Source organism: Corvus kubaryi, unplaced genomic scaffold, assembly GCF_017639235.1.
Source record: "Corvus kubaryi isolate FWS band 111438036 unplaced genomic scaffold, C.kubaryi_AGA036_p1.0 37385, whole genome shotgun sequence".
Lineage (NCBI taxonomy): Eukaryota > Metazoa > Chordata > Aves > Passeriformes > Corvidae > Corvus > Corvus kubaryi.
Window position 1 is genome coordinate 14,012,226 of NW_024581127.1, and position 18,403 is coordinate 14,030,628.

At 40.6% G+C, this 18,403-nt stretch overlaps 1 protein-coding gene across 1 annotated transcript in view; it reads left to right on the top strand.

Moving 5' to 3' along the window:
* Positions 1-18,403, top strand: part of CPQ (carboxypeptidase Q) — a 149,090-nt gene that overhangs the window by 88,422 nt on the left and 42,265 nt on the right. Inside the window, exon 5 of the mRNA XM_042036244.1 lies at positions 3,936-4,047. Within this exon, the coding sequence (XP_041892178.1) occupies positions 3,936-4,047 (112 nt within the window). The remainder of the gene's footprint in view (positions 1-3,935; positions 4,048-18,403) is intronic.

Genomic DNA, 18,403 nt, shown 5'->3' on the forward strand with positions numbered 1-18,403 from the left:
CTCTGGGAATCCAATGGAAAAGGGTGTCTGTGGTATTTGGAATCTCAGATTATATCCAGGATGGGATGCTTGGTTCCTCCTCCTGGGTGGAGCATCTCACAATGGGATGATGAATCATGAGGCAAGGTGTTGATGGGCTCATTAACAGAAGATAGTCTGGAGGGAGGAGGCAAGGAAACACTGCCCCACCTGGTTTCAACAGCTCATGAGGATGGTAATAGAATGCACTGCAACCCAGGACGTGCATGACAAATGCAACTGGCCTGTGTGACTACATATGGGATGGGAGATTATTTTTTAGTGTCATAAACCATCCTGCTTAGAAAAGGTTAACTCCATGACATGGGCACATGTATGTGAATGTGGGGTTCCTCTTCCTAATCTTCTTGGGGTTAGAATATTAAATATATTTTTTGTTTTCAAAATATTTCAATATGCTTGATTGAAAGGCTGCACATGACCTAAAGGCATCCAATAGAGATCATCGTGCTGATGCAGAAGGAAATAGAGTAAGAAAAAGAAATCGTGTCATGTTACATGCAAGCTCTCTTATCCTAAATTTATTTTTGATCAATTTGGCAAATATGTATTGGTATATTTGTACTGCCCCATACAGTTGCTTGTGGTTTCTCTGCATATTTAAAACAAATACTTATACTTACAGATACTTACAAGCATTGCTTTGCAATGCATATATTCTTCTGGTACTTCTATAGGGTTGTTTTGTGCAAATATAAGTTATTAGTTTCTGTGTAGATTTGGAGCTGAGAATCACATAACAGATTTGAAAGCAATGTGTAAAATGCAATAATCATACATCCTTGATAGCTTTAACTGCATTTATTATTGGCCCACCTATACAGAGTATTATACTACTATTATTTTATAATATTACTTTAAATAATATAGTACTTTAGACTGAATTTCAGAAATATTTCCATTCATTGCTCAGACACATTCTGTCTACTAAAAGACCAAGATAAACACAGTGGGTTTTGTTATTTTATAGCTGTGTCTTATTTTAAGAATGTCTATGGCTATCAGCACGATCAGTGAAACTTACATTTTAGCAGCTGCTACAAAAACATGATAGTTTGAAAGCACAACTGTTTGGAAGAAACTTTCACATGGAAGTACAATGGTTGTATTTATGTAATTGCTCTTGGCAACAGCTTCAGTAAATTTAAGTCGAAGTTCATCCATAAAATTAACTGATTTTCTCAATCCACTTGAACCTTGATCTGTTTTGGTGTAATGTTCTGGAGCTGGTGAAGATGCTTACAACTGGAGTCTGTAACCCCAAATGAGATTACACCACCTTCTTCTGATTCAGAATTTCCTGCTGTTGCAATATGTGTTGTTCCACAGAAATGAGGAGTAATTCCCTCTCAGACACTCTGTTGAGATTGCTGCCACGGAACAGCGTTAGTGATGTATTCTTTCACTGCTAAAGACAAGGCATCACTTCTATTGTAAACTTGGTTCTCAATGAATTTACAAATGTATTCTAAATAATTCACTTCATCTTGAAGCTCTGTTTCCCAGGACACAAAATAGTAATTTTCTTAAAACCAATTTTTGCTTTAAGAACAAAGAAACCACATGGCAACTTTGAAGCTGTGGAACAGACATCCTTTATACCACAGACAATTGGGTTTTCACTCAGAGCCTTTTCTGTTCTTTTTAAAAAAATATTATTATGTGTGAATTCCTTATTGAGTGGAACTGTATTGAGTCTGCATCTGTTGGCTGCAAAGTGTGGTGGTGTTTGAGCTCTCTCCTGCATAGGCAGGTTGCAGTGGGGCTGCACGTTCAGGAACGAACACAAAGCAGAATTCATTCATGCACTGCCCTCACCACCTGCAAGTGTGCACATGTGTGTGCATGTGTGCATAGTCTTCCCTTAGAGGAAAGCAAGAAGAGCAGCAAGTCCCCCAGTGAGCATTTATCTTCTCTGCTCTCGTTTCAGAAACCTTTCTACCTCCAAAGCTGGCACTGCTTTTCTCAGGTGATCTGGTTTCAAGCTATGTTGCTACTGTAGCAGAGGGCTGCTGCAAATTACGTACTTCTACTGCAGGGCAGTGTCCCTAGAAAACGTGCTGTTTGCAATCTTTTGTGTTGGCCTTTAGAGGATCATATTAAATCACAGGAATACCCCAGAGAAATTCTGAGGCTTTTACAGAGGGGCCGGCTGTCCAAATTTAAGTGCTGTTGAAGGAGGGGAGGTTTTGGAATAAAGATTGCAGCATGTCTGTAATCTACCAAGAAGATGAGTCTGTGATGGAAAGCAAACACATGTTAAGGCTGGATAAGGCAGAAAAGAGAGTTGAGACATGAGAAGGAAAGAGTAAGCTGCTCTTCAGATTTTGATCACAAGCTTTTTCTGCTTCTAAGGCATGACAGTTCTGTTTTTTGTAACACACACATTTATAAACATCTCACAGTCTATTTTCTAAATTTAAAGGGGTTTGGTGCATTCCAGTCAGACCCATGGCAGTTCAATGGGTATGATTAGTACTTTCTCATGGCCCTTTCTCATGGCCCATAGTTTATTGCTATGGATATTTCAGTTATGTTACCTGAGTTTGTGTTCGGTTACATGAAAAGACACTGTTGCATGATGAGTACTTGATATTTTTTTATCTTGCCATGATAGTTAGTCCATTAATTTTAATATGCAGTGAAAACAGATTTATCTCACATGAAGAAGAAAATAGAGATCTTCATGTTTGGGCTCCGAGTTACTTCCTTGCAATGTTCACTGCATGCTTTACAGCGTAGACTCTTGCCTTCCAGGAGTTACAACAGGAAAAACACATTATGTTCTTATTTTCAGTGCTAAACTAGTTGTCCTGTGCTGAATGGAAGATGAGACAATATGCCAGGAGATCCTTATCCTTAGGGAGAAGACGGTAGCAGAAAGAATGAATATATTTTACATTTTTCTGGATCCCTCAACTCTGAGACTTGTTTGACATCAGCTAAACAGGGAGTGGGAAGCATCCCTTTGTGTATGGCCAGTTCTGAGCAGAACAGAGGTGGATGCTCCAGGGCCTCCTTCAGTTTTTCCTTAGTGCTGAGTTGTCACAGGTTTCAACGTCCTGCTCTTGGTTTTGTGCTGTTGCACCATTTTACCATGCTGCCTGCTTGGCTCAGAGTTTTTGTGCCTCCTTGACCTTTCCATTGTAATCATAGATCCATCAGCCCTTCAGCTTAAGGCCCAGTTAGGGAACAGTCACACTTGTGGTATTGGTCTGATGCTGCTTGTCAACATTTGAAGGGTTCAGATCTGAAAGTGGATGTTTCTGGAGATGCCCAGACTACTATTCTCTACTGTAGTCACAAAACTTTCTTTGCAGAAAACGCATCTGGGACTTGCTACCGTGTTTTAAAATATCCTTATGACTAATGGAACTATAAAATACCTTGTCGTTGTAGCACGTAGGGGATCTAGTAATAAATTAGAGGTCCTCTGTGACAAGTACCATAGATATATAATAAAACAAAAACCTCTGGGAATGCTTCAGTCTAAGTTCGTATTTTTTCCTTATGCACCCAAAAATAGGATTAATGAAATTTCATACCTAAGGGCTTAAACAGATGTAATATGAAAGAAAATTTCACCAGTCAGCAGTGTAATAGTCCTGCATCTCCAGAAAGTATGCACTTTCATAATGTACAAGATAAGACCTTTCATTTAAACATTTCTCACAGCTTATCTAGTTTCACTTACGCAGTGGTTTAAAGTAGTAGAATCCCAGATTAATATTCAGCAACTAGAGAACAATGTTTTAGTTTTATTTGAATTTCTTTCCTCTTGTTCTAAACTAAAATGCCAACTTTATGACAAAATCATTAAAATGCTTAAATGCTAAACAGAATTTTCTGATTCAGTGTTTTCATGTAGATATGTTTTCTCAAAACTGCTTTTCTAGGTTGTATTGGTCAGTGGACATCTGGACAGCTGGGACGTTGGGCAAGGAGCTATGGATGATGGTGGTGGAGCTTTTATATCATGGGAAGCATTATCACTCATTAAGGATCTGGGTAAATCTTTAATTTAAAAATATTTTTAATGCATTACATTTCTAGTACATTTTGTGTGATATCTAAACTGGATTTTATATTTTATCCACATCTCTGAGCACAAATACTCATTTTGTCACTATATGCCTCAAAACTAGTTCAAAACAGACTTTTTAGATTGCTGAGTTGATATCCAAGGATGCTTTTCCCCCTTCATCAGATGGAATCTATTTTTCCTTTTTATTCTCCTTTTTTCCACAAATGTAACCTGTGGTCAAGAGGAATGCCTAATGTATTCGTTAGAAACTAAAATCAGCTGCTGCTCCTGCTCTTAGCCCTAGCAGCCTTTAAATAATAAACCATCTTTTGCTGCTTCCCACCGGAAGGATTTGCACACTTCAACAATCTCAATCTTTCTTGAAGAGCTCTTTGTAGACAAGCTCTGTTACGTGATTAGCTGCTTGCAGACTGCAGTCATGAACATCAGACATCCCTGTAAGTTCCTATTCCTTTATTGTGCATTGTTTGAACCTCTAACCTCTCCTTTTCCCAGCCTTGGAATGATTAGATTATCAGTCTGTAACTAAAACAAAGTGTGTCTGTTTAAATTTTTGGTCTTTTAAAAGCAAACTAAATAGGGTTTTTCTATGGAGAATCCAGGTTTACTCCTTCTTTTAGTGTTTTTTAATCCTTTTTTCATGATGCTTGGAAAATTCTCTGTTTTCTCCACCTTCAAGGAAAAAAAAGTTATTCTGCTGTGTTTGGTACTCTATTCTATTCAGAATAAACTGTTCTGTGTTTCTTAAGGGCAAGTTCCTGGTGGCATTGTATAATTCTTATTCACTGGGTTTTCCTTCACACATGACTGAATGCATCACTTTCTTCTTGTTCAAATATTTGATTTCCTCTGGTAGTAGCCTGTGTGTTTGCTGTGCAACCTGTGGTGAAATGCTGTTCTCTCAGCTGGGAAAAGCTGGAGCCTTTGCTGATGCCCTCTCTTCTGGGCAGCTGTAGTGTTCTGCTCTTCTTGTTGTACCAGTGTTCTTCAGGAACATAAGGCTGGGAGAGGACTTCTAGGTCTTCATATCTGTAGATAACCAAGGGGCAGATGATGTGGATGCTAAAAGGCAGGAGCAGAGGAATTTTCCAGCTGCTGAAGCATTTTGTGAAGTGGTTCTTTCTCATGCTTTAGCTGAGAAACTGTGAAAGATGGTTTTGTAAACTAATTCTATTATCTTGCACCTGGGTTTGTTTTCCAGCCTTGTTTTGGTACTCTGGAAAAAGTATTTTGAATGGGTGTTAGAGAACCTCAGCCAATCCCTCTAGGGGGTGGCTGGTCAAGTGACCAATCATATCATTCTCTCTCACATACAAAGATACATAACCTAGCTTGTAAATAATAAAATAATTCCTTTCCTGTTGCAGTGACCACTCGCTTCTCAGCCCGGCCAGCACCTGCGGTGTGAGGCAAGAGTGGGGAGCAGCCAAAGGCTCTAGGCTTTAAAGCTGCTCCTCTGGAGTTCAGCTCTGCCCAGGGGAGCTGAAGCTCCAGGTGCCACAGCTGTCAGCAGCCCCGACGAGGGAGAGGATAAAAAGTAGTAGGCAGGCTTGCCACGGGAGGAAATCCATGTTTACTGGATGGTATCTACGGAGGACAAACAACAATTGTAGTGCGACCATGCCTTATAAAGGGGGCAGAACAAGGGGAGTGACCCAACTGGGGACCAATAAGCAGATTAGGAGGGAGGGACGCTGGAGGGACTGACTCACATCTGGTCCAATGGTCTTGGTGGGTGGAGGGAGAGGGGTCACATGCCCCAATGGGGCGTTGAGGTTTAGGGGATTTCCAAGAGGGGAGGTATCCGAGGGGGCAGGGTCTCGGGGGATTGACGGGGACCATATAAGGGTAATTAGGGAGGGCTTGGGTGACAGACACAGAACAATCCAGAACTCCAGGAGGGTTGTGGGTGATTGATAGGGAAGGAGCCAGAACAAGGGGAGGGGATAACCATATATGGGAGCACGGGGGGAGCAACTTAGATCTGGGGCAGACTAACTGGGAATAGAAGTGGAGAAGGTAGGGATTGGGGTACAGGGAACATACAAAATACAATAAAAACATTGCATCACCACACTTTCCTTTTCTCCTTGGATTTGGATTGTGTCGTTGCTCACCGGTTCTCGATAAAACAGCGACAATAGGGCCTTTCACAAACTGGCCTTCATAGCAGATTGGTTAATGCAGATTTTGTATTTTATGCATATAAAATCCGACCAAAAAAAAAAAAAGGACAGCAAAATAAAAAGATGTGGAGATTGTGTGATTGTGTGAGAAACAAATTAATGGCTTTTACTTAAAATCAATTCCACAGATTGTGTTTTGAATGAGCATTGTGTTTTGAACTATGGAGACTTTGTTCAATATCCTTTTGGACCCTGATAAATTTAGTCTCAGACTAGTCCACCAAATACATTTGAAATGAAGATAAGCCAATTCAATTGGCTCCATGCATGTGTAGAAATTTTTTACTGTGTCCAGGGAGTCTTAAAGCCATGGTGCATTGTGTAGCCATAAAAACTGTGTCTGCATTTACCAGAGTATAACTGATCTGAGAGCTGTGGTGATATGATCCTCAAGCTGAAATGAGCATTCTGAAATATGATTTCTAGAATATGAAGTTTATATTGTGTAGTAAGAAATAATGGCAGTACTTCTGCCATGGTCCTTTGGGTTAACGAAAGCAAAATACTACTACGCTATTGAAGCGGTTTTTTTCGATGATGGTCTAATAGCATTTCATCATGATATCACTGTGACCCTTGGACATGGCTTGTGGACAAGACACAAATTATGCCTCTTAATTTGGATTCTGACAATTTCATGTAATACTTGAAAAATTATTATAGTTTGAATGCAATTCCATACTTTCAACATAACCTCCTCCCAAAACCATTTAATAACTATTGGCTTAGGACCAGATACATGAAATTAATTTAAAAATCATTAAAATAATGGTTTCAGAGAGTAAGACTTTATTTTAAGCAATACAGTTTGTTTCCTTGTCTCAAGTAAAATTTTTAATAGTTTTTGCTTTTATTTCTAGGTAAATCAGTTACTTAATGTGTTGGCCTTTATACCTCATGTTTCATGAATCTTCAGTGTTAGCTTTTATTTTTTTAATTGAGGTGGCAATTTCTGTATCATATTAGTATGTTTTTTTTCTTTCTGTTTTGTTTTGCTTTTGGGTTTTTTAGCTTTTCAGACACCGTAATAGTTACACGTTCCATACAAGGATGTGTACCAGTAGCACAATCTGAAGTAGTTTCACATAGTCTTCAAAACATCAAACATTTGGTAGCATTTTTTTTTCCATTTCCATTTTGACTTCACATGAATGTTGGCTCTTTTTGAGAGAAAGGCAGCTACATGAAGATCAGACTGAACAGAAACTGTTTTGTTTTATATTACCAGAGAGTGGAATTTTATTTAATTGATGTAAAATCCCACGTATACATTTCAAAAGATTAATACCTTAAAAACATTGGGCCAATTGTGAGCTGCTGTAGTTCTTGAACACTGTTTAAAACTATAACCATTCAGTTAGCTCTGGAAAGTAGAAGAGCTAACGAGTGGAAAGTTTCAGTCTGTCTGAATACTTTGCTTCTAGTAGACGTAATATCTCTCTGCTCATCTTCCACAGTGGGGATGGTAGAAAGGGGGTACCTGCTGGTGGTGCCATTCCCTCTCCTCGTTCTTCAGGGAGGAAGCACAGGCAGCAAATTCAGAGCAAATGTTGACTTCTAGATTACATTTCAACAAGGTGAATCTTGCTATGTTTTCTGTGCAGGTGCAATTTCACTCTCAAAACATCCCCTTCAGCAATATATAGTTAAATGTCAGCACCAGCTTGTGCACCTGTTGGTACCCACACTGGTTGTGGACATCTCCTGACTGAAGCAAAAAGAAGCATTTTCCTTAGTGCATCCATATCAAGTTGTCTGTATCAACTATTCTCTCATGGCTGCTTGCTTTGCAGGTAGCTAATCTCAGAAAAATTCACTAATGGCCATACTGACTATTGGTGTTCAAAGGGGTCTTTTATCACAGTTAATAATGAAGTTACATGAAGCACAAGGGAAAGAAAAACATTAATTAAATTTTTGAAGCTTATATATACCACTGATAGGCAAGGTCTGTGGCAAGCTGCTTCATGGCAGATGTGCTTAAAAAAGGAAGAACGGGAAACATTTCCACAGAAGTTGTTTATGTGAAGAAACATGAACATTTCAGTTGGTTATTACTCCTTATTCCTTTTACTGGGAATAAAAACGTTTTTAGAGTTGCTGAGGCAGTTTGTGAACAGGTCTGAACTGGTAAACTTCCCTTCCTTCAGGGAAGCCAAGGCTGTTGCGATTAGCTGAGGATTTCTGATGCCTAAGAAATTACCCTGCATAACTGCAGGTAGCATGTCCATGTCAGTAAACTTGTGCAATCTGCAGTTTGCCTTCTGCAATGCTGCCCTGCCCAGCCTTCTGCAGGTTTTAATCTTTTGATCTATTTTAACTAAATTTGATAGAGGCATAAAAATATTTAGAATAGGAAGTTCTGATATACTCTTGTCAAACGGGTGACTGGGAAGAGATGGGCAAGTGCATTTATGTCCCACCTGAGGAGAGGCAGGAAGAAGGCACTTTTATCCTTTTCTTCGGATGGGATACACCTGGTTACCAGAACATATGTAACATTGTGGTAATCACCAGTCTCTTTCCTTTTAATCTGTGTGCAAACTCTGTGTGATAGCAAATATCTCTATGGCAGTATTGAGAGCATTATTTGGCGTAATTAAGAGGTGATGGGGAGACACTGGATGTAATTTAGAAAGGAAAGGCTAATGGGTTCCCTTCTTTAAGCTGAGGGAGTCCATGGGGTGTTGCATGAGCTGTGATGTGGTGTGATGAGGGCCTTTGGAAGCTGTAGGAGAGACAGCACTCACACAAATTGCAGTTTTCTAGTTTTACAGAACAACAGCTGTGTTGCTAATTACAGTCTAGAAATCTCAAACCCAACTTGTTTTCAGGTTGCATTTATAATTCTAACATTCTGTGTTTGTTAGTTTATGTGCAAAAAAGAACATCTCTGGAGCTGGCCAGTGCCATTTGCCTCAGCATTTTCATGTTGGTCCAGTTAGTACTCTGGTGTCATTTGAAACACAGCTTCCCATGTTCCCTTCTTACACAAGGTTTACAAAAGAAGCTGCTTTTCCAGGTGAGATGAAAGGCTAGCTAAGCAGCTACACATAGAACATCCCACAAAATTTTGCTGCCATATTTTGGTTGGACAGTTTGCAGGACTTGATCCTGCTTTGGATGTTGGTTGTCAGTTTCTGTGAAGGAGATATCTGTGCCCTTTTCCCAACATTTCAAGCCTGTAGCTCGTCTTGCTCTGGAGCCATACTTGTATACAGTCTATTTGAGCAAGAAGCATCTAGTGTGTATCCAGTGGTTTCAGAGCTTTAGCTAGTCCTGCCTCTTTGCTCCTAAGCCAGCTGTGCTCCCACGTTGCTTGGCTAAAGGGCATTTCCCAGCTGAGCTGTTCTGCCCTCCTCCTGCCCTGCCAAAGCCACCTCACACTCTAGTGCTGGAAATGTGGGATTTTCATCCCTAAAGGGAGCTTGAAGGACCTGAATAATTACAATAATAGAGAAAGGTGTTTAGGAGGTGGTTGTATGGCAGTGTCAGGTTTCCAAACACAGTATTTTAAATCTCTTAACAGTAGTAGGGAGCCTATTGGAGTTAGAAATCCAGTTGATTTTGATGGATGAATTTCACTGCTTTCTTCTGAAAAAAATCAGAAGTGATAACTGTTATATCTCTTTTTAATTAAAACATCTGGAATCAAATTTTTTTCCTGTTGAGAACAGACACTGATGGGGTCTATTGCTTGACTCTACAGTCTAGTTTGTTTTCAGAGTCCCATCTCTGCTAGCACAGGAGTCAAATGGTCAGCAGGTTCTTTGTTCACATCCCAGGTTTCTTTCAGCAACATTTACCCACAAGCTCTCTTTCCTTGTTCAGAAATGTGTTTTCTACCTGTTCCTGGGTGGTTTTGGGTCTCTCTTGCTTCATTGCTAGTCAGCTCTTGCTGCCCTGCCAAGCCCAGAGGTACATACCTATCCACGAGCTACTGCTCAATCTGGGGACATCTTCAAAAGTCAGTGGCTGAGCTGAGAATTTGTCAAATGACAAACTTGTCATCTTTCCCTTCAACTGCTTGAACTGCAGCCAGTGTAAGACATAGCCAGTTAATGCTATCTGAACCCCTGCTTCTACTGAAGTAGTCGATACAGACTCCAGGAAAGGCTACACTCCAAAGACCACTGTAGTGGTGGGTTGTGATACAGAGGAAACAGTTCCCTGCTTGTGCTGTTGTGTTGTGCACTGAGCCCATGCTGGTCATGTCTGCATGCCACCTTGGACCAGGAAGTCTCCTGCTTGGACTGTGCCTCAAAGTGCTTCTGAGAGTCGTATTTGTTCATGTTAGAAAATGCTTGCTGTGGGGAGCTGCCAGAGCCAGTGAATACCAGCAGTCAAGTAGGTGAACAGGGGACGTTTTCCTCTTTCATACTCAGGGTAGGATGGTGATGCCATTGCTGCTAGAGTAGCTTGATGAAGGAAGAATGATTGTTGACAAAATCTAATCCCAGTCATCACACATTTTACACAGCTTTCCTGCATTCCTGGATGATGATGAAACATGAAAAAGGGAGAAATGTACAGTGATAGATGATATGTACCGTTTCCCCTCTGTCTCTTTGCCAGCATTAAGCTGAACTGGGGTTTCTTAAGTCACCTTTCCTATAGATGTAGGCATGGATCTGGCACAACCAAATTTCTGTTTCGTGGGAAAAAGACACAGAAAACTACAGAATGTTTTTAAAACAATGCATGTAAGAATTTTAAGGTACTATCTGAGTTACTATTGATGTAACTTGTAAGGAGTTGATTGGACAGTTTTCCCCCTTGAAACTTAAAATTGAAATTGTAACTCTCATCTGTGTTATACCAGTGACTAATGTGACTGGAAAACCATTAAACAGATTTTTATACAGTTCACTGTAGTCTTTGTATGGAGTTACATTTCTCCAGTCCAAATTCACTGGCTAATATATGAGGACTAAAGATATATTTTATTAAAAATATGATCACTGGAGTAATTCCTTTTCTGCTAGTTTAATTGAAGACATATAAATGCAGTTTTAACATGCTTGCAAAATATTCTGTTAAACATTTTTCTGAATTTCTTGTGGTGGTGTAGTTGTTTGCTGTCCAGGAGATATGTTGTGAAACATAATTAAATGACTAATTTTATGCTTGCAGGTTTTTTTCTTTAATCAAATATGCCTGATATTGACTTCTTGTTCTTACATTCTTTTCACTTTCCCAAAGCTGAGTATTTTATTCTGACCTTCACATTTTCAATTCTATTAAATCTACTTGGAATGAAATATCTGCATATGCTGTTACGCTACAAATGCATTTATTCCTTCATTTTAACATTTCGTTGAATGCATATTTGGCAAGTACTTAAATCTTCAATTTTCATACTGTGTTGACATAGCAGAGGGGTGACTGCAAACATAAAAAGTTGCTAATCTGGTGGTAAATTTAGATATACCGCCCTCCATAGCAATTTTGCCCTCTGTCTTGTGGACTGCTGCTTCTCTGCAAGCTTTAATTTACCCAGAAAATTCGAGAAAAGATCTGAGCTTTGATTATCTATAAAAATCTTAAAAACCTGGCAATAGTAGCTGTTGTGTGTTATTGGGTTTTTTTCAAATCTCTAACATGGTTGACATGGTGAAGTGCTGAAATCCTTCTCAAATGAAGTAAGGGGCATCTTGTCCTTACTGTCATTTTTTTAAGGTATAAGTTTTCAATAGGGAGACAGAAGTGTGCCTGCTACATTTTCTGACTCATCAGCTCTCAGAATAGCCTAACAGATTTGTTTTTTCTAACCCAAAGAGCGGGGAGGCAGAGGCAGAATACGTGTCACGGTTCTATTAGGTGGCAACATGCCGCAACCTTCCCAAAAGCATCTCCAAGGAAGCCTCTCGGTGCGGCCAGCACACTGGCACACACACACACTGGATAGCCAGCTAAAACAGTCCGACGGTGAATGAACAGGAAGAGTTTTCGCATAGGGTTTTACAGGAGAGATTTGATGCCCCCGCACTCGTGCGAGGTTTCAGAGAGGTCCTGGGGCAGAGCAATGGGGGGTCCAGGGTAAGGGAGCTAATCGAGAAACTCTGAGGGCATATCAGGTGATAGTGGTTGTAGCAGCCAACAGAGCCAACCAGGGGAGCAGGGGTACATTAACATTACAGAACAAGCATTCTGGGGGAAGCTTTTCCGTCACTATAAGCTGGAAAGGAACCTAGGACTTATCCCCACCATAGGACTCCTTCTGTTCCTTGTCCAGCAGGCCCACTGGCCTCCACAAATACAGATCCACCACCACTCATTATGATCTAACCATATTTGTCTGATATTTGTAATCCCAGAGAGTGTGGGAGTGGGCCCCACATTGCTTTTTTTGCTCCACAGTTTGATGAGATCGCAAATACCCTTAGGGAAGAATGTGTTCCTAAAGAAGAATAAGGTGTGTTTTAAAGGTGGACAGTGTCTTATTCCTTTTGTGGGACTCAGAGGACACATTGACAGGACCAGAGCAGGGCATGGGGTGGAGGAGCTCTCTGCTGACTCTCTGCTTTGCTGTTTTACATGGGCAAGTATTGTTTCCTTTTCTTCTCCTTTTTTTTTTCTTTTTTTTTTTTTTGTACAAATGACTTGTAATGGCTTCATGACACAACACAAACTGGTTCTTTGTTTAAAACCCAATGTGCAGATGAGCACATTTGGCAGTACTTCTCATCTGAAGTGCCCCTGAGCTGTGCTGCCAGGTGGCAGGAAGGTGTCCACAGAGAAACCCTCCCTCTGGCACTGTTGCCGCCTGACTTGCAGCCCACAGCACCAGGCTTGGCTTCCCTCTTTTCCCACTCACCTCCCCAGTCAAAAGGCTTAACCCATGTTATTTTTAGTTACTAGACTTGCAAATCATTCACAGATTTCCCCTCTGGTCTTGTATACCCAGCTCCTTCCTTGACATTTCCTCTTGGATATTGCATTGCTTTTTAAAAATAAATCTCTCTAAAACCTCTCACATTTCCCTTCTCCACTCTTCTGTTAATCTGCCCTTCTGTCATAAGATCATCAGCCTCCCTAAAAACAGGAAAAGAAAATTGCTTGTGTAATCCCAGTGTCTTGCTGCTCTGCTGTCAAGGCTGCTGGTGCTCTGCAAACCCAGTCCTTCCCTAGACTGGCTCACCTTGGGCACGGCTGTCCCCCAGTGCCCTCTTTGAAGGGCCTGTCCGAACAGCTGCCCGCAGTCTGTGCCAGTGGCAGAGTCATGTCCTCTCAACTCCCAGAACATGTTTCTGAGCAAGCTGACAGCCCCAGGCAAGACTGAGCTACAGTATTTGGCTTGGCTCATCACTCGCTTTCATTTCCCTCTCTCCAGCCCCAGACCTGACCATTTTCTGTGTTCTTCCTGCAATGCTGCATCTCTTCTCCAGACCTCATCTCTCTTTATTCCAGACCTTCGAGACTCTGAGGTTTATTTGCTTCCCAGTGCTATTTTTTTTCAGTGCTTTGTCCTCAGTGCCGCAAAAAGAAGCTATCAATGGACAAAAATCAAGGAGATTGCACTGCATTCGACTGATTTAAGAAGAAAAGAAAGGCAGTTTCCCAAGCCAAAAGCTGTTCTCCATGTCTAAGTTGAACTTCACTAGAGAATTAGAAATATGTTATAATCAAGGTTTAAGTAGTACTAAAAGGATTTTTTTCAGCTGTTCTTTGCCTTGTTTTTTGAAGCTTTTAACTCTGATGATCTACGAAGAAGGACTTGAGGGTGCTGATTGGTGAGAGGGTGGACATGACTTGGCAATGTACACTTGTAGCCCAGAAAGCCAAACATGTCCTGGGCTGCATCCAAAACAGCATGGGCAGCAGGATGAGGGAGGGGATTCTGCCCCTCTGCTCCACTCTGGTGAGACCCCACCTGTAGCAATGCATCCAGCTCTGAGGACCCCAACATAAGAAGGATGTGGACTTGGGGTGAGTGCAGATGACGGCCGAGATGATTACAAGGATAGAGAACCTCTCCTATGAGGAGAGGCTGTGGGAATTGCAATTGTTCAGCCTGGAGAAGACTTAGGGATGATCTGATTGTGGCCCTCCAGTGCCTGAAGGAGGCCTACAAGAAAGATGAGGAGAGTGTTTAGAAGAGCGTGCAGTGATAGGACAAGGGGCCATGGCTTCAAACTTAGAGAGTAGGTTTAGATTAGATGTTTGGAACGAATTCCTTACTGTGAGGGAGGGTGGTGAGGCACTGGCACAGGTTGCACAGAGAAATTGCAGATTCCCCATCTCTGCAAGTGTTTAAGGCCAGGTTGGGTGGAGCTCTGAGCAACCTGACCTAGTGAAATGTTGGAACTAGATGATCTCCAAGGTCCCTTCCAACCCAAACCATTCTATGATTTTCTCTGTGGAATCATTTGTCACTCAATAAAAAAAACCAATTTCTTCTTAAATAAATGAGTACACAGGCACTTTTCTGCACAAGTAGTGAGATCAATTGTCTGAACCATAGAGGGCTCTATTTCTAACAGTAGTATGAAAGCCAAAGTCCTTCTGGTTTAGAATGGAGACTTCTTGGTCTTCAGAGGAAAATCTGGACATCTTCAATTAACTGTGTTATTACTGTCCTCCTATTGATTATAGTTTATTTCTGTTTGTATATTCTTTGCAATTAGGCAGGGAAACAGGTTGCTAGGGGTAAGAGCCCTTCTCTTGCTTGCCCATACCACAGGATACATAAATCAGGTAATAGCAGGTTGCACCACTGTTTTTGATGATGAATTCTTATCTTCTTTAGCAAAATGTGGAGTACTGGTTTTATTTTTATTTTATGCTGTGGCACAAATTTTGGAAATTCCAGGTATTTTATGAGAAGTCCATGCATGATAGAAATATCCCAACTAATGGCACCCAGTAAATCCCCTATATCTAATCAGCTGCAAACTTGAAAAAGGTAGGGAGTGCAAGAGGAATTTAAAGAATGCCAGCAGCATCATTATGTATCCTGATACTTTTTTGTATAAATACTTATAAATATTTTTGATAAATACCTTTTAAAGAAATTCCAAGCCACAGGGTAATGATGCAGAAAAGGCCATAGCTTATCTATGTTCAATGCAGCAGAAGACAGTACTTGAGGATGATATATCTGTATATACCTCTCTCTAGTAGCTTCTGAAGCAAATGCGTTAGTGACTTAGGCAGTATTAGAAGTAAGAGAACATAGAGAATAGTTTAGTGACTTAGGCAGTATTAGAAGTAAGAGAACATAGAGAATAGTTTGGGTTGAAAAGCATCTTTAAAGGTCACTTAGTTCAACCCTGCTGCAATGAGCAGGAACTGCTTCAACTCGATCAGGCTGCTCAGAGCCCTGTCCCATCTGACCTTGAATTTCTCCAGGGATGGGGTATTCACAACCTCTCTGGGCAACCTGTGACGGTGTTTCACCACCCTCATTGTAAAAAACATCTTCCTTAGATCTAGTCTGAATCTCCCCTCTTTTAGTTTAAAACCATTGCTCCTGGTCCTTATTGCCACAGGCCCTGCTAAAAAAGTCTGACCCATCTTTCTTACTGACTCCTTTCAGTCACTGAAAGGCTCCTCTAAGGTCTCCCTGGAGCCTTCTCTTGTCTCAGCGTTTCCTCATAGGAGAGAAGTTCTATCCATCTGATCATCTTTGTGACCCTCCCCTGGACCTGCTTAAATGTGTCCATGTCTTCCCTGTGCTGAGGGCTTCAGAGCTGAATGCCATAGTCCAGGTGGGGTCTCACCAGGGGATGTACAGGGCAGAATTATTAAGTGCAACTTATTGTATTTTATGCTCAGATCAAGGCTTTTCTAGTCCATTTATGCAGGGTCTTGAGAATGCATTACTTCCTTGTTTTGCTTTGCTTGTGTGTACACTTTTTGCTTTCCCTATTAAACTGTCTTTATCTCAACACATGAGCTTTTTAGCTTGCATCCTTCCAATTTTCTCCCTTTCTCATTTGTCCCACTGGTGTGGGAGTGAGCAAGAGCTGTGAGGGGCTTGGCTGCCGGCTGAGGTTAAACCTTGACACCTGTTAATCTACTCACACCCAGTTGCAATTTGCTTATATGCCTCATATAAGTTATTTGATTTGCTTGTGTGTGATCCCAGTGCCTTGACTTGCAGGGAAAATATCTGTTTTCACACAGGTGGAATACTTTTTATATTTTTGTAAGCTGGTCTGTCTTATGACGACATTGAAGAAGCCTGTTAGCCAGCTACACGCCATCTTCTTAGAAAATACTTTATCTTTGTCATCCTCCCCATCAGTAAGGATTTATGTTTATAAAGTGAGAAGATAGTTACTGAAGGAAATTTTGTGTTTGTAGTACCGATCTCTATTTTGATTAAAAAAGATGATTCAAGTTCTCCTTCCTGACTTGTGTGCTGTCTTTAGAGTGAAGTGGGGTTATTTTTTTGCTTTACATGTGACAGGCCATTATGATGTACATGTACCGAACAATACATTTCAGTTTTGCTGTGTGGGAATGTCTCAATTCTATCAAGCATGAGCAAGACATGTAGGACATAAAATTCAGGTCTTGCTGCTGGTATGTTAGTAATCTATGATGATTTAAAAGAAACAGAAAATAGAGTCAGTAAGACCTGCACGTTGGTGTGACTGAAGTGTTTGTGGTACCTAAGGAGAAGGAAAGAATAGCAGCCACTCCAGCACAGAGAGAGTGTAATAGAGCAAGTGTCCTGCTGTGCTTGCTACAGATGTATCCTTAGTCACAGATCGACCATATTGATGTTTATATTTCACTCCTTAACTGAGGAGTCCACATGCCCATAGTATCTTTTTTATGCTTGAGATAAACCATAGGAATATAGAGGCTGATCAGCAAAATGCACCTTTGTGGTAAACTGTGATTTTATTTCCCAGTTAAGGGTAAGGTAGAAGGGGGGAAAAAAAAGCTAATACATTTTTCCAAAACATTGGAGATTTGGAAATTCATCTGTAGGTTTTTTCTTCTGATATCCTCTTTATCTTTAATACTATATACTAAGTCATTTATTCAGATAACAAGGAAAGAGGCACAATTTTATTTGTGTAACACTTTTCTTTCATTTTAAAATTGTCTAACTACCTCTCCATACATTACACTTACCATAAAACAGAGTTTTCTAGCGCAGTTGCTATTTTATCGTGTCTTTTCAGTATATATTTGGGCTGTGATCTGAAAGACTTCTGATTTTGTAAGGATGATACCTTGCTTAGGAACCAGTAGTTTTTAAGAAGCCAACCAAAGTAGCTAAACTTACTTTTAAAAACTTTTTGAACTTTAATACAGTACTTCATTTTTTTCCTAATAAAAACATTCATTGAGAATATTCTTAGCAATTTTTCTTCTGAATACTGGATTCATTTGCTGTTCTTTGGTCAGATTAGCTCTGTTTTTAATAACAGGTAGATAAAGACTTACTGCTTTCAGATTAAGATAATGAGGAAATTAAATTTTCCTCTGTAGACTTTGTTTGTATTTAAAATAACTGCCTCCATAGCTTACATATTTTTACTTTTTTTAAGTTGCCCATTCAGTTTCAGTAGAACGCACAAATGAATTTGCCGACAGGAATCTGTGAGATGGGAAGAGCTGATACACCACCTCCCAGACTGGAAGGACCAAAGCTCAGCAGGGCTTTTTTATTTCCCCAGCTTCAGTGGAAAGATGCAATGATGGGCAAGGAGGGGGCCATAAGAATCTCAAACGTCTTCTCCACAAGTGAGCTGAGATCATCTCAAGCTCCTAGAGAGCAGGAGCTGCAGTTACAGCCCATCTGAGCCAGCCATGAGGACCCCCTGATCACTGGCCCAAATCCCCCTTAGGGCAGCAGTGGCAGACTGAAGCAGCTTGATTTTCGCCTGGGAGGAGCCAGATGATGCTACTCCTGTCTTAAGCATTTCCTGTCAAAGCTGTTCTCACAGGCTTGGTGTGGTGGGCTGGAGATTGGACTTCACTTTGCATTTTGTGATATGACAAATAAACCTCCTTTTTCCACTTACACTGCAGTGCTGCTGGAACCATACTACAGCACTGGCCTCTATGTTTTATACCAGCTCTTTTTCTTTTTTACAGCTGCCTCTTCTAACCAAGCTGCTTGGTTATTGGTTTTTTTTTTTTTTTTTTTTTTTTTTTTTTTTTTTTTTTT